This window comes from Camponotus vicinus, unplaced genomic scaffold (genome assembly GCF_025532165.1).
Source record: "Camponotus vicinus isolate PSW18456_S1 unplaced genomic scaffold, iyCamVici1.0 SCAF_3, whole genome shotgun sequence".
Lineage (NCBI taxonomy): Eukaryota > Metazoa > Arthropoda > Insecta > Hymenoptera > Formicidae > Camponotus > Camponotus vicinus.
In genome coordinates this window covers 25255135-25282335 of record NW_028141967.1, presented here as the reverse complement: position 1 = coordinate 25282335, position 27201 = coordinate 25255135, and the positions used below count along the sequence as shown (strand labels likewise).

Here is a 27201-nt window from a genome sequence, read left to right as displayed (position 1 = left end):
CCCCACGCGCGGGCCTCTAAGGCCCACGCGGCAGGCGCGATACATCTAAGGTCATTCTCCAGAGGTTAAACCGCTGGGAAAGTTCAGTATACAAAGTCGCGGCATATAGCCGGCACTGTTCAATTTTTTTTCAAATGCACAAATTTGCATAAAAATGCACTCATCGGTCGTCTACCTTTCAATTTTAAACGACGAGCCCTGTGCTCGTGTCTGTACTAATTGATATTTAAACGAGATAATAATGAAAATACTGTATTCATTTTTTAAAATTGCTCAAAATAAATCGATAATTTAATGAACTTTACTATACTTTTTTTAATAAGTTAATTTTATATTACTACTGCCTAATGTTACCGCAAACTGTCACGAATCATTATGAATGCACACAGAGAAGAATATCATTCTATTGCCATGAAAAGCGATTACTCGGTTTATTTTTCTTTTTCTAAGTAATAGTTTTCTTCAACAAGGAATATATTCCTGATAATAGTCTTAAAATAGACTCATCACGAGTGTTGGAAAATCTCATTATCATGTACCCGAAAGAAGAATTTATTTTCTTATTTCAAGGATATTGTAAAGTTATATCAAAGAAAAATCAAACTTACTTTACCAACTCTATGTAAGCAAATTTTTGTTTTAATTTAATATTCTTGACTAAAATACTGCACTTACTAAAATTCAGAATATTAATTAAATTTAACGCTTATGGTGAACTTGTGATATATTTGCGGATATGCAAACTTGTGATGTACTTAAAATAAATAATATTTACTTGAATACAATATACATTTTTCTCTGTGCACGTTTCATGCGCAGAAAAAGATTCCGATATCTAAACATTTGGAAATTTTTGAAAAAACACGAAAAGACTAAAGAATCCAAAAGGTTCGTAATTTTATCTACAAACGCATTGAAATCCATTTGTTTGACGACTACGCTCTAAATTGATCAAAATTCATCGCTACTGCAAATTTTTCCCCGACTTGACTCGATAAAGGCAAAAAAGATTGAAATCTCAATTTTTTTTCGCACATTTAACGAAACCATGCTCTTGACGTTCCAAAATTCCAAACTGCAGAGAGAAAGAGGGGGAGAAAGAGAAAGCATGACGTGTTGTAAAGAGACGTTAAGACAGAAGCGCGTCACAAAGAGAGTCGGAGAAAGAGAGAAAGGGCAAAATGAAAAAGCAAAAAGAGAGAAGACGGAGGAGGAGAGCAAGAGCACGCTCGAGAGAAGCGTGAAATTCCGTCGGATCTCTAAAAATAGTCGCTTACAAAAAGGAAGAATAACACGAGTACGCGTATATCTGGTCTCCGGGTAAAAGCGTAGGCCTATTTATGTATCGCCCGGTAGAGATGGAATCCCGATCCCTTCGTATGGTCGTTAACATTGTTTGTCCCTGGAGAAGGAGAGCTGTAGGAATGTGAAAAGCCACGCCAGCATAAACGGCCTGCACAAGCATGGTGGCCAGTCTTTCGCGGTTAATTCCGAATCGAAATTCTTGCAAATGAAATGACAAAACGGCCAAGATATTTCGCGCGCGGCGCTCTTGAGGGGACAAAAAAAATCTCGAAACGCCAAGTCGAAAAAGAAAGCTTTTAGTCGAGCGATTCTCCTTTTTTATGCAAGCAGATGGCAAAAATATTAAATTCCTTTTAAGTAACTGGCAAAAAATACAATCGCATACTACAAATATATCGCGCATTTTTATAGCGTTTACATAAATTAGAGTAAAATCTGACAATGTTGTAAAATTAAAGTAAAAGAATCTAAAAGAAATAAAAATTTATAAGTAAACTTTGGCGCGCACGTATATATCTAAGTTATATTATATAATTATTACATAATTTTTATCCACTTGCACAGAGTACATTAGATTAGATATAAAGTTGAATAAACCGAAGGAGTAAAGTGAACAAGTTAGATTAGAACGAAAGAGCAACGGAAAAACGAGGGAATTGTGATAAGAACGGAGCTTTAGCCGATGGCACGATACCGATGAACGAGTCAAATTTTTTCCACTCCGACATGTGGGAATTTCGCGGGGCATATTCTCAAGGTTCACCTCTTGAGAAAGATAAAAATAATTGTATAGGGCCCCTGTGGAAGAGTCGAGCGTGCAAAAAGGTGTACACTGTGGCTCGAACAAATTTGAGAAAAAAACGAGCGGATGCGTTCAATTTCGAAACTTTAAAAATTTCGAAAATCCTAAGAATAATATCGTAATTTTTAAAAATTCAAAAGCGTAATCGCATTTGATTTTACATTTATATTTGGTGGCGAGAGAGACGCTATTTTGAATCGTTTAAAATTAGATTTGAATAGTTTAAAATTGACCAAACGGCAAAATAAATGAAAAATGTGACAATTTCCTGTATATATAGTATTTATAAATAACAGAGATTACAATTTTGAAACAACAAATTGCGTTTACATCTCTCACGCTCCAATATTATTTCAAGATCCATATCTTTTCGATATAAAGAGATTCTAGTTTTAATCTTTCCTAGTCTTTAAAAATAGATGCAATACTATGTCGTAGAAAAAAAAGCTGAAACGGAATTTACAAACGCCGACGTCGGAATATTCGACAGCGGAAATAAAGGATTATACAGGCATCTCCGGCGGCGCGAGAGGAGCATCGTCTCATCTCGATGAGTTTAGAGAAGAGACGAACGGTAGCATATATATCCGCTCGTTCCGGCTCGATCGTACGCTCTCGGCAATCCTCGTGACTCTTCGTGCGTCACTTTGTGGACCGCCTGGGGGCCCTACGCGAGCGTAACACGGTAGCCACTATAGCCAAAAGGGTCCCATGGTGCGAGTTACGCGAAACTGAGAGAAAGAGAGACAAGTGGAAAAATAAAGAAAGAGGAGCGAAAGAGAGAAAGAGAGAGAGAAAAGAAAAGAGAGGGGAACCGGGAGAACGTCTCGGACCGAGGCAGAAGAGAGGAAGAAGGAGCGAAATGTCCGAGGGGGACCGAAAGGACAGCAGAAATCCGAGGGGCAGGGGGGAGAGGGGGAAGGAGAAGGGGGATCGGCATCTTTTCTTCGTGATGCATCGAGGCTCGAAAGAACGGCGTTAAGGCCCTCTTTCTCCCTCCCGCTCGACGCCACGTACTACGCTCGATTCCCCCTGGCCCCTTCCCCCCCCCCTCCCGCTAACCGCGAAGCTGCAGGGCCCATCGGCGAGGGGAAGAGGCCGAGAGGAGAGCCTATGGCGAGCAACGGCGGCGGAGGGCCGAGGGAGGGCGATTCGAGAGGACGGGAGACATTCCAATCTCTCGTGGCAAGCCTGCTCGCCTGCCTCGCCGTCCCTCGCTGGCTTGTCTGCTCGCCGCTTGCCAAGTCACCGTCTTAAAGCCGGCTCACCGAGCGGCCGCACGAATGATCGTAACCCTATAGAATATATCTCCTCGACGCTATCGGGCCAATCCATTTTTATTTCAAACCAACAATCGTTCCTATGTACGATCGACGAATCTGAAACGAACGCGAAATTGACAGGAAGCTCGTAAACAACGCAAGTTTGTTTCAGTCTCGCGCGCGCGCATCTTTTGCATTTAAAACGAAATAAAAGTATATTAATGAAATTTGAAGAAGCACAAAAAAAAGAATAAGGAAAAAACATTATTTCTAAAGTTACATCGAGCCTTACGTAAATTAAAAATTTTTTCCATTATGATATTAATAAAATAATGTGTGTCGTAATATTTTATTTCAAAGTGATTAGTCTCATCAATAATATGTCGTATATGTATATATTTCGTGCGGATGATACATTCCGATTATTATGCGTACGACGTTAAGATCACTTTTTCATAAGAGTCCGAGTGTATAATAAACGATCGCGCATTAATCGGTTATAATGTTGCCGAGATCAAAGTGGCACGCGGAGGATAAATGTATCCAAGTATGCTTTCGATATGCGAGATCGCGAGAAAAAGAGATGAAGAGCACAATGTAGCGTAGCATACGCCATGCTGCAGATCCAGTTGCAAAGAACGACTCCGCTTTCACATTTATCGAATTCCAACCGTTGGTTCGTTCGTTCGTTCTGCATACCACGATACCGCGAATCCATTTCGAGCCCATTTTACGAAGCCGAGATCACGTCGTTGCGACATTGTTACCCGCATGGTCGATGATAGCGAAATAATGAGAGAAGGAATAAATCGAGTGCCGTAAAACGCGGCCTTTCAATGACCAATTTGTAGGCGCGTTTATTCCAGTTTGACGAATATTTTCTATAAAAATAAGGTTTCCTGGAAAGGTCTACGATCCTTTATCTTCATCTTAGCAGAATACGTTTTGAAAAGAGACGGTCGCGACGAAAAAAGATGTTTAAAAGAGTACTCGTTTATTTTTAAACCTGTATTTATATATTTCTCGCGTTCCTGACTGCTTATTCGAAAAGCGGTATCCAGAAGAGAATGCGTCGTTGAGATAAATAATTTACTCTTAATCGGATATTGAATAATTTTTCAATTCCATTTATGCAAATAAATAATGACCGCATTTAATTCACATCTACGCAATGACTTTGAAACTTTGAATTCGCATCGTTACGAGACACACGTGTGTCTCGTATATCTCGTCGCATGTACAGATTTTCTTGAATCTCGCGCTTAATTAATCCCGCGAATAGATAATCTCGCGTAATTATTTCGATGCGCTCGTACTTGATTGATAATCGTAATCGACATCGTCGAGTTTAAATTCGAGCTCGATGGACCACGTGACGCCTGTCGCTGCGTTTCGAAACCAACAGCGAGCCGGTTCCTATTTGCAGACGGTCTCGCCGCGCGTTTCCCGTTTCCTCGTTGGTCTCGGGAACGCTCGAGAAGCGAATCATTGAGCCTGGTCAGTGACGAGGAAACGCGTAGCCGTCAACCTCCGAAACCCTCGCGATCAACCCTCTCTGGTCGCGCGCGCGCATCGGGAAGGGTTTCGAGAATCGACAGAATAATCGCGCGAGACAAGATCGAGTTTAACGAAAAGTATAACGTGCACGTATCAATCAGACTTTTACCACGATAGAAAAGTGCACACGTACGCACACGCGTACCTTCTTTGGAAGATTCGAAAATTTCCAAGTTTAGAGACAATAATGCAAGACGCAAAAAGCAGCTATTCGTGCCTGTGCGTGCGATTGGCAATCACAGCTGTTTGAGCGTTCCCGGAATTGTTTTGCCATAAATAAAAAGTTAGATTGGGAAACACACGTTCGAAGGCAGGCGATGGCAGCCGGGGCCGGGGCCGGGACGACGAGGCGGGAGACGCAAGTTGAAACATCAAGCGGGAAACGAGTCTCGCGGCGGGAAAAAACGTACGCGCCGCGCGTACACGCCGGTTAAAAGAATGAAATTCCCCGATCGATCGATCGATCCAACGAACGGACGAATGAACGAACGGACGGATGAGCCAACGAACGAAGCGACGAAGCGACCGAACGCAGAAACGAACGGGGAGAGGGAACGAAGAAAGTCCGGCACCTGCGCTTTCGAATGAGATCCGCGAACCGTATGATTTACGGCATCGAGACATTCGCAGTTTCCTCCGGCGGTGTCATAATCGGTTTTGTATCTGTCCGCGCGAGAGAGCCGACGAGCGCGATACGGGCCGAGCGGGCAAAAATAAATGGCAATTAACATTCCTCTCGCATCTCGCTGCCTCTCGACGGGGCATCACGGAGAGACGAGAGAAAGAGGAGGGGGAAGGAAAGAGGACCGAGGGAGAGAAGCGGAGAGATGCCGCGGAGCCTCCGGATGGGGCCCGTAGCGCGCGGAGAGAAGGCGGGCGATGGAGGGGGAGAGGGGGAGGGCAGGGTAGGCGCGCGGAAAATAGAGCCCGTGCGTTTCTACGAGCTTTGCCGGCAAAATCGACCAAAGTCGAGAGATACTTCCGCCCGAAAAATGTCAGATTTCGCGACGCGCGAAATCCACGGAATTCCTGGATCGCGAGGTCGTCTCGACTTTCGAGTCTTTCTCTCTCGATACCGCGATACTAACCGAATATCGATACTTTCACTTCCAATACTTAGTAGTATCGATATTATTTAAAGGAACAAAATCAAACAGAGTAATTGTAATATACTGTTAAATTAATATTTTCCGGATGATGAAAAAGGGGAAAGAGAGAGAGAGAGAGAGATTGTTACTCTCTATAAAAATGATATAATTAATTGCACCGTATACACAATACAAGTATATTGCAATTGGATATTAAAATTGGCGAGACACCACGTGTTATTTTTGTCGCTCTACAGTTTTTACTATGAATGAATAATTTTAGAATATTACAATTACTCTGGCATAAAAAAGAAAAATTGCGACATTAATAAGGCATAAATAATTTTCTTTCCTCGACCACTCTGTCATCTTAATGTTGGCTTCGCAATTACTTTGCTCGAGTATCGGAAAAAATTACTAAAGACATTGACATGTTTTTCTCGTGACTGCAAGCATCGCGGTGCGAGGTTAAACGCTACGATTTTTTCCCCGACTCTTAATCTTTTCTTGGTCTTGGAATGCTCGCGAATGCCGAGGAAATTATGGATTCAGCCACGATCGTACGGAACGCGCGCGAACGTGAGAGAGATTTATGGTTTAGTAATTATTCATTACTCGAGGATGGGTTTTGCTAATCATTCATCGAACGTAGACACGGATCCCGCTACATGTTAAGATGCTAATTATATTCCGCAAAACAATTAGTTTCGAGAACAAATAATTTTCAAGTTCAAATAATACGAATGATTTATGCGTGTAAGCGATAAATAATAAATATTTGCATTGTTTAGACTCTTTGTTTATCGCGTAAATTATTCTCGACGTCGTGTAATTTTCGCATTCTTTGAATAATTTTTTTACGCTACTATAAATTCCGACAAGACGGTAATAATTCAAAAATGGAGAAATCGATTGTAGATAGAGTGGCGTAACTTTAAATAAACTTCTCCAATCAAGGTTAATCGTGGCGTCTTCGCAAATTGCTATCTAAACTTTCGAAATTCCTGAAGGTTACGTCACAAATCCTCTCACGAGCGCGGCTAGTCATCGTTGGAATACGGAAAGTCATCGCAAAGACGTTGTTCGCGATACAGACTCTGAATTACATTTCATTTCGTCTCTTTGTATATACGACACGTGAATCTTTTATGCGATAATTTACATCGACGACGAGTCAAATCGTAAAGATATAAAAATATCAATCATACAAAACGGATTACCAGGGGCTACCATTTCATTAATCTCGCGAAATACAAAATATACATAATCATTTTTCGCACTCAAAATTAAGCGTCGAGTCGTAAATTTTCACAGATGTCAACAATATTTAAATAAATTAAAGAAATATATAACATTGCTAAATATAAAAGTCGCGTAAAATATGGTACTCCCCATCCCGATCATAAATTTAACAAAGTTGTGCGTCGACTCGGATATCATTGATTTATCACGCTGCATAAAATTGTCACGTGCAGATTCGCAGCTGGAATCTACGCGTTTCGCGATATTTCAATGTTACGTACGTAAATCGAGTCGAATCGATATTACGTTCGAGAAAGGCTCGAACGTTTGAGATTCATCTTTGACACGAGCTACGTAACGAGTATACATATTAATCACGATAATCTTAATAACAGTACGTAGACTTTCACGCGCGTTGGCAAGATTCGAAGGCAATCGAATGGGGTATTTTTGTGGTGGATTTCGCAGAGCGCATACATCGCGGCACCGAATCGCGATGAGACGCTACTGGCCCGCGGCTTATCCGTCTCTCCGCTCGACGAGCGCGGAGAGACTCGCGCGAGAGGAGACGAAAGGAGCGAGAGGGAGCGAGAGGAGAGGCGAAGACGCGCGGCGGAGAGGGCTATTTGCATCGGAATGCAAGCCCCGGCTCTCCGCGTTACGCTCGCGAGCGCGCGCGCGCACGCACGAACGCACGCGCACGCATGCATCGTGCGTGTGACGCGTACCTACGCGTGAAACTCCCAAGGAAGGAAACCGCGAGTTTCCTCTAATGCCTCGAGTGCCAAGCACGTTAAACTACTCTTAGATATGAAATGGTGTTGCGATCTCGCGTGCAAATACGATCCCGTGGAAAAGTTTGCGGCATGTTTGTCGAATGAACGATGAAATTTGTTAATAGAGTAATACAAGTTTGCAAAAAATGGGAGTTGAAGTTGAACAGAAAATGTGACGAGTAGAGCAAATAAATTTCAGTAATATATAAATTGATACTCTTTCTCTGAAACTTTTAAAATCCTATCATAATATTGATTTTCCATTATTCATAAAAATATCCTTTAAATCAAACAATCATCGTTAAAAGAGCGTAATTATTTCTCGAGAATATTGTAAAATTAAGAGAGAAAGTGTACGTGTACGAGTTTTAAAAAAAGAATGCAAGAGAAAAAAAATTGTGGTCGACTATCAGATTTGTACATCTTTGATGGGAACGTTACTCGGGATATTTCAAGAATTTTAAGAATGTGAGAACCCACACATTATCTCTTGGTAACGATCTGGGTTTGGATATCTTATTTCCCACGCACACAATTGCACGCGAGGGTTATACCATGGTTAATTTGTAATATATACAAAAGGATGTATCCCCGTATCGAAGGTACGAAGGCGCGTCGTACATCTTACTTCCAGCGCAAACATGTTTCCGCCGATAAATATAAGCGTGTTTGCGCTCCAAACTACGAATTTTCTAGAAGCGCAATAATTGCTTAATCGTTGCGATAAATTATCGAGTATCGTCTTTCGATCTTAAAAAGTACAAGTTAAAAAACTGTCGTTAAATTTGCAAAGTATTATATCGTTACGTTATATGTATAAGTAAACAATATTATTTATTTGGGTAAAATTATTAAATTATATTATATTATATTGTTATTTTTTATTATATTGTTACATTATATGTATAAGTAAACAATATCATTTATTTAGATAAAATTATTAAAAATTCCGAGACCCGCAATTTTCTTTGCCAAAAGTAGACGCAACATACGTTAACGCGAAAAATTGTCTAGTTTACGAATGATTGCCCAGCATCAAATTTGCTTGGTATACGAGGAAAAAAAGTGATGTTAAAACATTAAACGGTATAAAATTTTCCTCCTTCCTTTATATATCGGTTGAAAAAAATGTCTCAAAAATAGAACAAAATCTTTCAAAATAGATTTTCTGTATTTTATAACTATGGATATCACATTTCCTTGAAATATTACGCGCAAGCTCTCCGAAAAGAATCCAAGCTACATAATTTAAAAACGTCGAAAGAACACGTGGAATATTTCTATGCAATTGGTTAAAATATATATCTTGTCTTGGACGAATTTCACGTGTCGCGGCGAGAAAGCAGCTGTCGACGTCTCGACGACAACGACGAGAGACGAGACGAGAGAGGCTTTTGGACGCGAGGCGAGGGATCTCTCGAAACTAGAATCGCGCGCGGTCCCAGCCGCACAAGTAAATTCTCGAAAATCGACGATGACATCATGACCGTAGTATTCCGCCCGAAATAAATATACCGTACATCGACATTCCTCCCCGCCCGGAGCTCGCACCGCTGCCGCCGCCATCGATAAATATTATTATCGTATCTTTCGTTTGCTCTCGGATTAAAGATGGTGTCGCTTCTCTCTTTCTCTCCCTCTCACCTGGCGCACATTCCACCAAAAATTCGTAACGCAATCGCGCTGCGTGACGTAAGAGCATTCCGGCGCGGGTCCAGACTGGCGTCAACGACGAAATACCAAAGCCTCCTCTCTCGCAAACATTCGAATTAGCTACCTGCTGCGATCCTTGAATTATGTATTACCGAAGAAATTTGTCATACGAGTGTCGCAATACGGTCAATCGGGTACATACATCGTTACGCGCGTGTGGAATTGAAAAACTTTGCTTTTTTATAGAAAGGAATCCACAAATTATTAAAAATATCATAAATATCACAAATATATCGTTTTTCCATCGTATAATAATTTAAATTTTGCGACGATTGTATGAAATGGCGAGTCACGCGACTGTCACAATTTTCGAGTAACAACTTTAGTGCGTACATACATGATGCGCTATCTCCCGACGTTGATACAAGGGGACACGAACGGTGGTTAATCGTGTGTTAATCTACATTGGTACGCTCCTAGTATACGTAGGGTACGCCGAATGACCGGAAGTAACATGATTTCTCACGGACTGACTTCCTGCCGCCCTCGTCGACCCTCGTTGAAATTCTACCGGTCCCCCTCCCTCCCACTCAGTTTTAATCTCGGTAAAGCGAGGTTCATCGACACGAGAGGAGCGATTAACGGATCAATTCCGCTTTTACGAATGGTATTTTAAGCGAAAGATCGCTCCGCTCAAAGAGATGAATGTTTACGATCGGTTGTTTCCGAGCTTACCTCGAGTACGTCCTGTGCGGTCTGCAAATAGTCGCGAAGCATGGCCTCCTGTATCGCCCGCCATTCCTGTCTTGGATCTTCCAATTGCGTTGTCTCTGTGAACATTAATCAAACGACATATTAAAACAAGAAGCCTTGTCGTCGCGTTAATTATCGCTACAATGATTATGCCATTCTTACAAGCAAATTCACAAAACAAAATACTCATTCATTGATTCTATTAAATAAGTGCAAAAAAAAACTCTTAAATAATTAATATTTTTTAAGTTAATCATGTCCAATCAAATTTTTCATTCCTTTTTAAAAAAATATTTAATACGAGAAATTGTCCAATTATCGCGAAAAAAGATTTTCTTTATGTATAAACTTATAAAAAATATAAACAAAAATCCCTCTCTTTCTCTTTCTCTCTTTTACGTAAATCATATAAATAATTATAAATTTTAAACGTAGAATTTTAAAGTATTTTACATGTATGTGTCTATTCATTTATACAAATATTTTAGTGTGAATTTGAAAAAAAAAACTTAAAATAAAATCTATAATATTTCATATACGATAATATACAATAATTTAAAATAGATTACTACTGCAGAGAGAAAACTAATAAAAGTAATAAATTTCACAAGTAAATAACAAATAATTCATAAATTGCGCTCACCCTACGATTGCTCCATCGACTCCTTTTTGCGGGCCTCCTTTTCCTCCTCTCTCGTCCATTCTTTTCCGCTTCATCATACATTCACTCGCGAAAACACGATTAATCGCAATCACCAAAATACGATAATCGCGCGACACTTTACACGACACTCCTGCGTTAATCGCACGCGACGCGATCTTCTTAAATTGCGACGAGAGAACGCGAAAAACTACGTGTAAAAAAAAATGCAGAATTACATGAATAATACATGTTCGTGTAATTCTATATTTTCTTTTTTACTCTGGTTTTATACAATCTGCTCGGCACTTGCAAATCATGCGTTATTCATCGCGATAATATTACCTCTATGATTAACGTATAAGGTATGTTCGCATTTTAATGCAATATTATTTCACGTGATATCACAAATAAACATACGAGATAAAATTTAGATAAATATTCGCGGATTGCAATATTGGAGAACATGATTAGATTAGAATTATAAAATTAGATTAGATTAGATTGTTTGTCGATTTATTCGCACGGCAGATTTTAACGGAATTTTCGCGGAATACGCGCGATTTAACAACAATATACAAGCGCCGAATTAATGTGGCATACGATTGATAAATATGAATACATTAATAACGATTGTATTAAAACCGTTGCGACGTTGTTCGATCCGGAGCTGATTTGCATTGCATTCATGACGACATTTCGTTGAAGCAATCGAAAAACACGGAAATAATATCGACTTGATCTAGATACCACGCGATACAGATTAATGATTAAATCAAGACGCGAACCAACAGAAAAATATGCGATCGATATTACATTTCCACATTCCGCGCAATACACGTATTTCATTAACACAAACAACGGATATAATTTCATTAGAAATTATCCAATATCCATCGTTACGATATTCTTACGTTTATCACGAGAGTTGATCGATTACGCGAGATGATAATCGCTCGCAATAATGATTCTTGTTCGCTCGAATCTCGTCGCATGAATGATAGGGTCAAGGTTAAGACTTGTATAAAAGTGTGCTATACGTCACGAAAACAAGAGTCGAATACCATGTGTATTTTGATTCGTTGTCACTGCGAAATATTTGTATAACAAAAATTCCGACGAGAGACTTTTTTTGCACAACTCTGAGATACCATTCCACACGTACTTTCACCAATACCTGTACTCCCTCCATGTGCCATAGGCTACGCGCAGGCGCGCTTCTCACATGCTCGAGACCCAAGTGTAGACGCATGTGTGGGAGTATCTCACACTATTATGTATCTTCAAGTAAGTCACTACGAAGGAAATACGAAATCTTTTCGCGTTGCTTAAATTTCAGATTAATTATCAATAAATGTATTGTGCACACGGCTTTGCGTTACTTTTTTAATCGCTCGATCCTGCGACACATGTATATTATCGCGTGTTTTCAATCCGAAAATGATTAGCATGCTTCTAAATTGATGAAAAAAATTTCACACGCGAGACGAGATATCTTTGCGTCTCTCCGAGCATATTTAAAGAAGTAATTATCGTCCGTAAATATCTCGTACGGACGCCGAATTTTGCAGCGTATAACGCGTACTATTATTTACGCAAGGTCATCTTTGTTGTCATTTGCGTGACGAGATTCGAGCAAATACAGGTAGCAACGCTAATTGTTCCATATTTTTGTCACATTCCATTCCAGAACGCAATGTCGCAAATATTAGAAATACCACAAACGCGATTATACTGTACAATTATTAATTCGATTAATTAATTTCCGCAATCATTGCATTTTAATTCGCATAATAAAGTTGCTTGTTCGGTTATTAATAAGGTATCGCGGATGCGATGACCCGAGTGTCATTCCGATTAATAAATACGTTATATTCGTTATAAATTTTCATATTTATCAACCATACATTTGATAAACTTAGCATTCGTATTATCGGTTAAAACGCATATTTTATGTGATTGATTCAATCGAAATCAATCGCGAGTTAAAAAGACATAATCGTAAATATTGTATTCTGTGGATATCTATCTTATATATTTTAATTTGTATATTTATTCATTTATATAACCGTGATTTTCGCGTTCTCCAATCACAATATGAGATACAGTACAAGTTGTGTGCGATTAATCGCACTGGAAATCGTGTGTAAAACGATCATCGTATTCTAATTATTAGTGCGCGCGTGATCGCAATTATTATTAATCATGTTTTGGCGAGTGAATATTATGTCAGTGTTGCGAAGAAACAGCAAAGGCCAAACACAAGAGAGGAGGAGGAAGCCCGAGTCTGGAGTAGCATTGAGCTATATCGCATTGTCCTGGTGAGTGTTGAATTATTTTTTATATAACACAGATATGGATATATATATATATTATAAAAAATTGCATTCTGCTAAAGAAGTTCTTCTGCATAACTTATATTTTTATAAATGATTTGAGAGATTATACGTATAATAATGTTTGAATTTTAGATTAACGTTGTAATAATTTAAAAAAATCAATATATATATATATATATATATATATATATATATATATATATATGTGTGTATATAAAATATTAAAATAAAAATTAATGAAAAAAGAATAATTTCATAAACAGCAAGAACTTTAAATAAAATTATACAAAATTTAACATTTCATATTCTTTCTATTTTAAAAATATATTTTTACAAACTCGATCGAGGTTATCGATGATCGAGTGAGAAAATGCACGCGTATATAAACCCATATGTGATATAATACAGATATAAGATTTCAATGAAAATTACTCTTCTCGTATCGTAAGACGAATCTACCTGGTCAAGTTGGCGCGCATATTTTCTCAATCAGAGAGTAGAAACAGAAAAAACTTACGATTGACATGATTGATGTAGTAGGCACCCACGTGTTTATCGTAGGCCTCCTCCCAACCGAGGGGAAGTTCGTTTCCGATACAATCCGCGAACGTTTGGGGTTTAGTAAACCTATAACAATAGAAAGAAAAGAAAAATTAAAATATTACAATCTTTTATTCCATTGAAAGATTTTTCAGTATCTTATGTAATTCATTTGTCCTTTTAAGAGAAATATACATATATATACGTTTTATATTAACAAGTTGGCTAATAATATAAAATAAAGAAACAGATATCTGATATTAAATTGTAAAAAAATAAGTCAATGTAAAATTGATTATTATCGGAATACTATCTGTATTAAACAAATAATTGAGCTGCACGCAAGTTACTAACCAAATAATTTTAAAATCGCGTCATCGCATGCATATATCGCGTTATGTATAAGGAAATAATAATATGCATTTTTTTATTTCATTTATAATTTATATTTATATTTATGATAATTTTTTAATTATTATTACACTTTTGCATTTTAAAATCAATCTTGAAATTTCAAATCTGATACTATTCCAAGGCTAAAAATCAAAATCATTACGACTATTATGATTCAGTACGAAAATGCTTTGAAAAATAAAATCTTTGGTATATTCGTCCGTAAATTTTTTCACACAATTATTTCTTTTACGTACGCACAAAATTCCTTACAGATTACATGCGCGAGCGAGATATGTTTTAATCGAAACGTTCGCTCGTGTATTCGATATTCGCGACTACATATCGTTATTTATCGGTATCGTATCAAGTCGATGTGAAAGGGATTCGCGATTCATCGGCGTAATACCGTAAAACTCGTATTAACGCGCGCGATGTTTAGTTTTGCGGGAAAACGAGCGAGGGACAGGACGGTACGCGAAAGTACGGAGCACTTTCGCTTCCGTTCATTGTCGGTTCGGCTAGGACATATGGAATTTCACGCGCGCGCTTTCCTTCGATCCGTGATCGGCAGTCGCAGTCGCGACTCGTTAAACTTTGTATGTCGCTTTAACCTTGGCATACCGTAGAGCCGTGTCGACGCGTAGCACACGCATTCAGCGTTTCATTTATCCTTCTCCTTCTCCCTTCTCCGCCTACCCCCTCGGGCCGTTCCCCGGGTGCCCTCGTGTCGCGATGTACGCTCCTGACCTTCTTCTTCTCCCTTTTTCTTTTGCGCTCTCTCTCTCTCTCTCTCTCTCTCTCTTTCTCTGTTTCTTGTCGTTATAGTAGGATAGAATCGCGGTAAGGCCAAGGGCACGCCGAGACCGTGAATCACGCAACGGAAAGAGGATTAAGGAAATTGTCCATGAAAACGTGTAATGAAGCGCAATCCGCTCCCCTTCCCCTAAAAGTAGAAATTTTGCTCCATTTTATGTTAAAAATATATTTCGATAATATATGAATCTTTGAAGCAAAGAAAGCGAATTTGAACGTTCAATCGATCGATGCAGAATTAAATGACAAAAGATTATTAAAAGATTAAATCGGAAAAAGTCAGTTTTGTCAAAAAATGAAGAGTATTTTTAACAAATATAAAAATGCTTTTGGAATTTCAAAGGAACAAAAAAAAATTACAACAGAAAAATGTTATGTGCGAGCGATGACGAAAGAGAAACAGACGATTCGCGAAATTTCACATTTTTCTCGTGCAGGATAATTTCAATATTTTCATGATGTAGTTTTATTCGAATTGCAACATTCATGCGTAATATATTCTCGCATGTTCAACTACATTTTATACAAACACTATACACAAGACAGAATAAAAAAATTACATGTCTGTCAATCCCACTCATTCGTACATGTACATGTCGTATTCCCAAGGGCGATAACAATTTTAATAAAAAAAAAAAAAAGAAAAGAAAGAAAGAAAAAATCCATATGAAAGATTGGACAACCGACAACCGATTATTTGGTGATTATCGGTTTCGCAGATTTGCAAGAAAATGGCTGCATAAGAGTTGTAAATTAAAGTATCCATTTTGTAGCGTTAAAAATTACGTAGTAAAAGAAATGATTAACGTAATTCGCCGAGAGAATAAAAAATTTTAGAATAAAAAAAAGAGAATATTTGTCAGTTGAAGTTGTCAAATATTTATTCAGCTTGTTTGCCACGTGTATACGTTTCTCTATCTCTATTAATTCAATTAAAGACTAAATATGAAGAGATGAAATTTGCGCTGCAATTAACATCTTCTTTGTAAACGCTAATCGATGATTATTAATGACGAATTGTGTCGGATGAGCTGCTCGAGTGAGAAAAGTATGGAAAGAATTAACGCGTTCTGTATTACACGCTTTCATGCCACGTCTACGGAAATCGAAACTGGATACTCCAAGACATATTGTTTAACATTCCGACTCCCAGCGGAATTCGCATACCGCTTTGTCAGTTGCGTGAGCGACATCCGATTACGCTACGTTCTTCATTTTTATTTTCTTTGTGCAGCGCGCGCGCTACATAATAATTGATCGCTATTTAAAGCGCAATTACGTAAACTGGATATTAATATTGAGTTAGTCTTTTACTTTGGCAAAGATTATCGTAAAAAAATGCCAACGACATCTTCAATTAGATTTTTTTTATGTAAACGATGGGTTTCGAATTTTTTTAATGACAGATACCAAATTAGTAAATATGTGTAAGACAAACACGCAAAATTATAATTATAATTCCAACGTATATTTTATTACGTGACAAAGGAGATTGAAGATTAAGGTTGAATCATCAGCGTTGAAAGAGAATTCGAAGAAATGAATTTAATCGAAATTTCAACGATAATTGCGATTTCGCTTGAATTGTTCGTCGCGTTGCAAGGAAAAATTGCGCAACGACGGTAAACAGATATTTGAACGTATAATTTCCCGTACGTTAAAATTCCAAATATCAGCCGTCACAGTCTCTCGGCGCGTCATTCCCTCTTCTTCTTTTATCGCGCGCGAATATACATGTGCGGTAAAAAGAAATTCCCAGAAAAACGCCAATCCAAGTTTATAACCGTATCCTATCTTCTCCCTCTTCTCCCACCTCGGTCGATTCCCCGCTGGATATTTGCGCGATGACGAGAGCCTCCTCGTCATTAGGCGATCCACGACGGACGCTCCAATTCGCGACAGACATTGTGCAAGCCCGACAATGTGTTTGTTTTACGGCGAATCACCGCGAAATCTGGTAGCGCGTTGCTAACGATCATTCAAGGCCGAAGAGCATTCTTTTTCGCGCAACACGCATATATAATTACTTTGCGTGTGATCGCGTGAAACGTGTCTCGACTTTATTTTTAGGCGTTTGCAAAGATGTGCAATTTGTCGAAATTCTTGTTTCGAAAATCCTATTTCGATATTTCGATTAACTTGATAATTAAAGCCCAAAGTCGCAAAAGATTAAAGGATCCGATTTTATTTGCGCTTATACTTATTTGCACTTTTTACAGCGCAATTTATTGAAATTCTTTGACCAAGTAATTTTGCGATTAAGCCGTCGTGATAAAATTAATTATTCCGAATTCATTGAAGAGGGCTCGATATGTTGATAAAAAAGTGCAATGATTCAACAATAGCGCTTTATGTCGCGTACAATTAATAAAGTAGAATAAGCGAGACATTATGCGATGAGTATATTCAACGAATGCGCAAACGTTGTCTCGATGTAGCGGGGCAGAAAAACGGCTTGTTGTCGGTGTAATTAAATTGAAACTTCAGACATAGATCAAGGACGAGCAGCGTACCGTTACACGTTGCTATAATTTCATCAAAAACAACTCATCTCCTCTCATTTTTCTGGCCACGTTGGTAATCTTTCGTATTTGTTCTCGAGATAAAATATTGATATATTTAATCTTATTAAAATTAGAATTAACACACAATTAGGCAATTAAAAATAAAGCATTAAACTTGATCGAGTAATTAATTTAAAAAATATACAAGAGTAATTGATTATAGTAAAAAATATAAAAACTAAATTTAAATAATAGAGCAAAAAAGACAAAGATAAGAAAATAAAATAAGATGTGAAAAAAGATAAAGAAAAATTAATTTTTATATCAAAAATAAAATCTGTAAATATGCGCAATTTTATACTTTTACGTATTTGGCTGTTGCTAAAACATTAATGTTAATTAATAAAGATTTCTAGTCGGGAAATGTAAACAAATTTAACATTGACATTGACTGATTGAAAATTTTAACTTCAAAATGTTGGCAGTTCGCAACTAACAGATGTGATAACGACTAATAATAACAAGTTCACGCCGATAAGACTAGAAAAACGGCGCACACGATCATTCACTAGCCGGTTGTCGATCAACATTGTATCGACTCATTCACGAGGCGTTTACGTGTGTTTACGAGGGAAACAAAGTTACAAATTTGCGTAACGCATATTGCGCTTCATTAACATGCCGACAGTTGTAGGTATGGAAATATAACCGAAGCAATATGGTCTCCATTCAAGAAAAATCGATATATAACGAGTTTTCAATTATTTCTAGAAAATAAAAATATTTTAAAAATATCAAAATGATAAGATAAACAATAGTCGTGAAAATTACTTTCCAAAAAGACTAGCAATTTTACATGTGTAGACTAAATTATATTTTTCTTTCTTTTTCTCTTCTCGTTTTATAACTTTTTATTATTTATTATTAAATATCTTTCAATTCATTTATATTTATTTTTAATTTACTCTTAAATTATATCAATATTGATTTCAATGAAGAAAAAAGCTCACGCGGGATACAAGTAGTCAAATAATTCTCTTATCCGAATGGGACATTCATAACACGAGTATTCGTAGAATGAGACGCATTTCCGTGCATGAAATTCTTAGATCGCAATCCGTCGCGTGCATACCTGTGCATTGCATACGAAGGAAACAATAGGCTCGCGAGACAGATTACAGTAATATTCTTGTCGCTCTCGACCGTTTACGAAAGAACGCCTACAAAGTCTTTTCGTGAATGTCGCAAACTCCAGTCCAAGTCTAACAGCAATGGAAAGTAGAAACTCGTTTTGTGTGTTAAACAATAGAAATCGAAATTACTGTCTTTCGAGACACGAGTTTCGGACATCACTCTCTTGTTAATCATGCCAATAGAGAATTTAAAAATTTGTCATAAGGTACACGCGGAATAAAATAAATTAATAAGTTGCGGCAAATTAATGTTTACGAGAGATTAAAAAAATTATATAGTAAATTTTAATACTCTGTCATAAATATTTAAATACCAATCGACAGATAAAGTACAATTACAAAAAGTTTAACACACGTATAAAATTTATAATGAAAGCGTCTGGAATAATTGTAAAAATGCGATAATAAATTTAAAAAATAAAAGCTCTATTTAATAAAAAAAAATTACTAAAATGAATATTTCTTGCGTGACTAAGCTAAAAAGGAGTCGTAAATTCGAAGCGTTTTCGCGCGAATATACATTCCATAGATCCTCCGAGACGTAATCTCTTGGCGTGAATATATGAGATGACACTTAACGTCGTGCTTGGAACATTAACCGAGCTCATCGATGTCACGAAAGTGTATATTTTTGCCCTTCTTCGTAAATGACGACAAAATGATTCCATAGAGAGCAAGAATTGTATGCTTCCAAGATAAAAATTGCGGCAATATCATTACAAAGAGAGATCATAAATTATTTAAAATCTCCCGAGTCATTTTTCATCTCTATTTTTCAATCAACTGTATTGTTTTCTTTTTCTTAACAAAAATTCCTAATTAACTGTATTGTTTTCTTTTTCCTAACAAAAATTCCTTTATTAAAAATCATCAGTGATTAAAAATAAAGAGCTTTTCGATAAATTAATAGCTTTTCGATAAATAAATTCCAATTAGGATAAATAAATTATTTTTCATTTAATTTCAACTTACTTGTTAGCTTCTATTTAGAGACAAATTTTTATAAGAAAATTAATTAAAATAATGTAAATTAAAATTAATTAAAATAAATAAATTAAAATAAATTAATAAAAATATGTACATTGAAAAGTGGAGGATTTATGTATCAAATTTAATGTTTCCAAGAAAAAATTATCTCCAATTGACGAAAGAATCGAGCGAAAGGTGGCTCGTTATTAGATGCTTGAGACATCTCGTATACATGAATTAGTCGTAAAACGACACCTACAATACTACTACTACAATAATACCGTCAAAATTTTATACGCGTAAAATACTGTAAAAGATATTTCATGTTACAAGCTGCGCTAAAAAATGATATCCCAGCTCGAAGAAACAATCGTGTTGAACAATCGTGTCCCCGAATTAATTTCTCCGGCGAAATTTTCCGAAAGAGCCGTAGAGGCTTGCAGGAGCACGCCTCGACAGGTGTGGCGCGTCTTCTCGTTGGCTAAGGTGAAACATGGCCCTGAATAAAGCGGGCCGCGCGCGCGCTTATGCGTGGGCATGCGGCTCGCGTGCGTGGGTGCCTCTTCGGCTACCTGGCTCTGCCCCAAGGGCACTGCTCGCGTTGTACATTAGCGAACGCGCTCACGTATCGGGATATCGTTCACGTTTTCGCACTTTTACCTCGCGGCGCACCGAGGCCACCTGAGAGCGATCGATCGATCGATCGATCGGTCGATCATACTTTAAAGGAGAAATAAAAGACGAGCGAAACGAGATGCTGGCAGAGTTATGCCGGTAATGAAGAAACACGCGCGGCGAGAGAAAGAGAGAGGGATTATCGTCTAGGAATGCCCATTGCGCATCTGGAACGAGGTTGAAGCGCGAGAAACGCGCGTTTTACGCACCAAATTGGTCGAGCAGTAAATAGTTGATTATAGTATATCGGGGTTTTCGTAAATCTTGAGAGCACAAATTTGCGTAAATAATCCCGTGACTGCGATATTTAAATATGTAGCACAAATGAGTTGCGCTAAGAATCACTTTTAAATAGAAAATCGAACCTTTTACGTCTCATATATTCGAAGTTTAAAATCTGTACATTTTTGCGAAGAATTTGCAGGGAAAATTGGTTGAATTCATTAAGAGAGCCTTGGACGTGCGTGCAAGATATATTCCTCGCGCTACAAAAGTGCGATCTCGCGTTTGTCGTTTTTCGATCGGCTAATTGCGTATACGGTGACAGTGGTTTACGGTAAAGCGCGTAGCTGCATAAAACGTAAATTGTAATTGCAGCTAATGATAGTTTAAAATACTTTTAACGGCGTAATGGACGTTTCGTCGAGGACACAACTGGTTTTGCCATGGCGTTTATGCCGGGGCGTAAAGATTCCGAGAAGAAAATAATGGTACTCTGCGGAGCCTCCGCAGGAATCTCCTTTCCGTTTGCCTTCGTCCTTCGGTATGCGGCCGTGTCTCACAGCGCAGGAATGTATCGAATTTCCAAATTTGGAAACACTCCTGCCCCGCAATTCGTGCCACGACTCCGGTCCCGCGTACACGCACGTTGTACGTAGTACACGTGTATACGTAAAGTATACGCTCGCGTCCGTTTGAGCGTAACTCGCGAATGTTTGCGTCACGAAACATGCGTTGCTTCGATCTAAAATAGCGCGTATGCCTAACAAATGAGTTATTTCTTTAAGCGCGTATCGAATATCACGGTAGATTGGAAATGTAAACGCGTAATCTGCGAACACGTTTGCGTCATAAAACACGTGCTTTGCTTTGACGTCGAACGATATATCGAATAAATAAGTGACATCCCTCCATTTCGATATCCGCGAAGGAATACCAGTATTTTGTTCTCAAAAAAGAGCAAGATGTAAAAAAACATTGTGTTTACAAAAAAATTAGTATAATTTTCAGGATAATTTTATACAAGCTAAATAAATTGAGCTACGTGCGAAATATTGTGCGATAAAATAGACTCGAGTATTTCAACGAACGAAAGAGAAATATGTGGAAATAAATCTTTTTATAAAACTTTTAGTGCAGCGTGCACACAAGTGCACGCGAACCTGTAATATAAATCGGAAAGCAAAAATAAATAATAATAATATCTGATGAACGATTATGAATTTACACATGCATGCTTGTAACACGTATAAAATACTTGCAATAATAAATTCGAATTCCAACGTACTGTAACGTACATACGCACGCGCAAGCGTATAGTCGCACGCACGTGTTCGCGTTGACGCCCGGAGGGTCAATCCTGCCAATACATAATCCCAAAATATTTAGCAGCAAAATCCTTCCGAGCTCGTACAAGCTAGATTTACGTCACGAGTTACGTGCGTTTTATCGAGAGACGTAACACAATGCTTAGCGCAGTGAGAAATAAAGAGAGAGAATAATAAGTTGTAAAAACAAGATGTATAAATGCGCTATAAAAATTCCTTAATAAAAATGCGACAAAAATTTTGTACGTGCGATGACGATTATAGTAATGTGCATCGATTAATACGTAGATTGGCATTGTACCCGACGTGTCGAATCGTTATAAAAAAGCGTATATAATAATAATAATAATAATATTAATATTACTAATAATAATAATAATAATAATAATAATATTAAAAATAATAATAATAATAATAATAATAATAATTTTAGATGAAATATCGATATAAAATAAATTAAAACGTTTGTAGAACGTTCATGATAATTATGTATAATTAAGCGATTTATGTGCATACAAATTGCTCGTTTTATTCAGAAAGCTTAAAAAAAAAGTATCGCTTATTCTTCCGATTAATCTAAAGCTATAAAATTACGAATAATAGACGACACGATAAACGCCTAGGGATCCGCTACCAAATGGAATGCGAAGGACGACCGATACCGAGTAGGCTGACGGAGAAGGGGAGGGGCAAGAGAGAGAGAAATCTTTCTAAACACAGACGACGAGCAGATGCAGCGCACCCGATCGCAATCGACCGCGTGCGTACGTGCCTGCGTATCGCGCCACGCAACTAGCTATCTCTCTCTCTCTCTCTCGCTCCTTCCCTCTGAGAAAAGAAGACTCGCAGAGAGGCGAGAAGTAAACGGGAGAAGAAAGGGATAAATTTCGAGGAACGAAATTTCGAGATTTCGACGAACGGAAAGCGATACAGGGAATGGCTGTGTGCCGCTGTTGTTCGCATTTCGACAGTGCGTAAATAAAAACAGGAACAACTGGCGCTGCCGAATTAATTCCGGGTGTGCGCGATCACGATTTCTCGAAAACTCTCCTTTCGAAATAGAAAAGAAGGGTAGAATTTTAGACTCGCACCGATTTACTCTACATATCGCTCTCGATCGTTTCATCCTCGGATTATTCGACTTGTGAATCGTCCACGCACGATCGCTCATAATTAATAATGAGATTCAACAAATCTATTATTAAATTTCAAAGACAAAGAAAAACCATAAACTACTTATATGAATATACATATGAATATACATTCGCTGTGTGTATATCATAAATAAATTATTTGCACATCTTTTTTTATATGCATGCTTGAGTAGAGATTATTGTTTCTCGATTACCTATTCAAATGAATTGAAAATTAGAATAGAGTTTCTAAAATAATGCTTGCAGAATAGATATTTAAATGGTAGACTAGTCATTAATAAAGGATACGTTTATGAGAAAAAAAATTGTGAAATTTTAAATGATACGTGTTTATTATTATTTTTATACATGTGTGTAAAATTTATATATAAAATTTTAATATTCCACTTTTAATTTAGCGGGACCTCTGATAATTTTATATTTTCGATACGAAAGACTATAATATCTTTGCGCGTCACTCTAATAATGTGAAAGAAACTAAAAGCGAGCGAGAGAGACTATTTTTAGATCGGTTGCAGGTATGTTATGTACCGGTTGGCCCTGTAAGATGGTGCATTTACACAATAGTAAATGCACCATCGGTTACGGTTACGTATACGCATATGTGAATCGTATATACAGACTTTTGAGGCATACGAGTCGCAAGGTTTTTTTTTATTTCGACACTGATGCGCGATTAAATATTAGTTGCAATTATACACATATCCTAGTTTCCTTTTATTTATACTGTCGTATAAGCTCATTGTTACATTTTAATAAATGCAGATGAGAGACACTGTTTTAACAAAGTGAGAAAGACTTTTCGCGCGCACATGTTTCGATTTCGATTTTAATCGACTCCTTTCCGATTACACGATGCAATTGGAAAGTCTCGCTCCTGGACCCTTTCCACGCGGTATTCCTTGCCAGGCATTCCTCGGAGAAGACTAGGCGACCGTTCGTAATCGCGTAAAAAGCGCTGTTTACAAATGCATCGCGTTGACGTTGCCAGACGCTCGGAATAAAAAATTGGCGCCTGACATTTTTACGCCGTCTACGAATCTTGGCGTTTGCATTATCGCGACACCCTCTCTCTCTCCCCTCTGCCGAGCTCCATCGCGTTGCGCGTAAACCACGAAGAGATATATGTTTCGCCGGGCGAACATTTCGCGGCGTCACCCCACCGGCACTTTTACGAGGTAGCAATCGTAAATCATACTTTTTTTTTCGCGCCGCCAAACGACAGCTTACAAATTGGCCAACAAAACGAGTTCATTCCCAAGTGGCTTAGGCGTTTAACCGAGGGAAAGGGCAGGCCGCATTAACGGGGGTAACAGTAAACCGTCGAAAATGAGCGAAATGATGTCTCTTTTTATTACGCTGCTACTGTTGCAGCGAGAATATAATCTCGCCTCGATTGGATTCACGTTGTATAATTATTTTATACGTGTATATCGGTACCATTTTTTTCACAAGACTCACTTTTAAGAAAAGACTTAAAGAAAACTCGCACAACCGCATCTCAAATTGTAATATTTAATTGTTATATTTCTCTCGCGCATATACAATCAAACTTTACCATGACTTTCTAATTTCCCAACAATTCTCTTTCGATTTATAAATTTGAAGCATCGGTTGAACGAGATGAAACATATTTCATCTCGTTCATCGACATATGCATTATTATTCGCGACGATCTTTTCGGCGGGCAAGAATGACGCGCGTTTCGTTTGACAAGTTTTACAAATTTAACCGAGAGAAATTGACGCGGCGGGTTTCCGCATCGTCCCTCTGTCGTTCCAATCTGCACCAGGGCCCAACGACGACGATGACGACGATAACGACGACGACGACGACGACGGCGGCGTTTCGATTTCCGCGCCGAGACCCGAGCCTGATCGCCAGATTTCTCGCGTTTTTCAGCGAGGCGAGAGAGCGATCGCGCCGCGCGCCGCGCGCGGCCCTGGCGGATGGAATGCGGGCGCGGCGAGTCCCGGCGAGTCCTCGGCGCTCGACGCTCGGCGCATTGCGCGCCGTATGCTATGGATATATACGCGTACTCGCGCGCGAAACACACTCTGTCGGGTTAAGCGGTGCTCACACGGCTCCTCGACGAGAGCGCGAACGCGACTCCTCTGCCCCCGCTCCTTTTCTCGGAAGTATCTTTGAGAGCTTTCACGAAATCAAAATCGGATTCGGAGACTCGTCTCGGAGAGACGAAGATTAAATTCGCCAAGATTTTTTTATCGGATCCCCGACGACGGGACAAGATGCTTTAGAGAGCGGGATAATTATGACTCGCATTTAAAAGTGCAAGAGTGTACAATTTTACATCGGTCTAAAAATTCTCTTAATTTCCGAGAAACATTGTACCGTTCCATCTGCGCGGGCATAGATTTTCATAGACACGTAGCGGGATCGTTTAGATCGCGACGAATGCGGAGAATCGCGAAAGATGGACGATAGAATTACACGGGATCGTAGATTATATGTAAGATCGCGAGGACCATCGGCGACGCGTGAAATATATACGAAGAAGGAAAATGTATGTTGGATTCAACGGAGAATATCGCTGGTATGCGGACTATCGCTTAAACGGCTGATAACAGTATCAGGGGGCGGAATTCTTTTTTATAACGATAACAGCTGTCGTTAATCGGTAGTTTAATTTAGTGCAGAAATTTTTACAGAGTATCGTTATCGTTAAAAAACGTTAGATAACGCGTCATCTCTCGCTAAAGGACTCTGTTAGCCTTTAAACGAAAAAAATCGTAAATGATAAAATGCGAAATGTCTCGGAGATTGTTAGAGATATACCCGCGACATTTTTAATCGATTTTCATTTAAAATATCGGCTAATAAATAAAGCTTTCGAAATTAAAAAATTGTATTTTAACGCGATTATCCAACATAATATGTAAAAACTACGGCAATCTACAATTTTTTTTATCGTCTATGCTAAATATCGTTTGTCAAGCGTGGACCTTGAAAATTGTCAAAGATTGTAAATGTATCTTTTTAGTTTTTCGGACGCATAAACACGCGTCGCGAGAATAATTTCGCGATTATTATTTGTGCAAAAAAGAAAAGAGATGAAATTTCATCAAACAGCATATTTATAACATATTTAGCGACTAAACGCTGGAGATTTAGATCAAAGTTGAATTAGCTATCAATTTCTTTCGCGATCGATGCACGCGCCTATATGCAACTATGTAGCCTCGATCTTCGAGATTGCGATTTGCGCGTGTGTAACGTGCATACATACATACATACATACGTGTATACTTGATCAAATTTAAGCAGCGTTCACACGCGTCAATCTCGCGCGATTTCGAAGCACGCGATTTACGTCTACGTACGACATGTCTCGCAAGTTGCACGCTTTCTCTCTACGACAGATATTTGAAACAATGATGCTGTTTTAGAACCGAGGCATCAATTTTGCTCTCCTCTATTATATACGATTGAGAATCGAGTTGGGTTTTTGAAAATTGAAAATTTGAGAAACGTAAATAAATCCCACCTCAACGCAAATTTTACACAGAGACCTCTATTTCTCTCTCCTGGAATTGTAATTTAAATTCCAAAATTAGCGGAGATACATCAACCGAGATCCCGCGCTCAACAACTGTTTATAACGCGCTTTTGCTAGCGCTCGATAAAACGGAAATATCCCGGAATGAGGCAATTTTAGCATGCGCGTAATTCCCCTTCCCTGCAAAAAAAAAAAAAAGAAAAAAACTTTTATTCGCGTTATGTCTTCGCGCATGTTTAGAAATCAATTATAAATCATCGGGCGCGTTCATTTTATTCGGTGCTCCAGATTGTAAAGAGATATCTCAAACCGACGATCCTAATTTCGGAATTTTCGCGTATTAAAAAACGATGGACGAAAGAGTCTCGCCAAAGAAAAGCGTCGATTCTCCGTATCCGCCGTAAAATGTATAGAGAAAGCGCGCGATACACCTCATATACCTAACGTGCATTCCCGCCGAATCGCGTATCTTTGCG

The 27201-nt window shown here is 38.4% G+C and overlaps 1 protein-coding gene across 2 annotated transcripts in view; it reads right to left on the bottom strand.

Annotated features, from left to right (window-relative positions):
• The window catches only part of Kibra (WW and C2 domain containing protein kibra), a 54514-nt gene that overhangs the window by 24714 nt on the left and 2599 nt on the right, over nt 1-27201 (bottom strand). Inside the window, exons 1-3 of one of the 2 annotated variants that reach the window (XM_083094175.1) lie at nt 14975-15115; nt 13935-14044; nt 10421-10515 (exon numbers count right to left, since the gene is read on the bottom strand). In XM_083094175.1, the coding sequence (XP_082950301.1) occupies nt 10421-10515; nt 13935-14044; nt 14975-15006 (237 nt within the window). In that variant the 5' untranslated portion in view covers nt 15007-15115. Of the gene's footprint in view, nt 1-10420; nt 10516-13934; nt 14045-14974; nt 15116-27201 lie in introns of those variants that run through there. The other variant, XM_083094173.1, reaches the window with a different exon arrangement.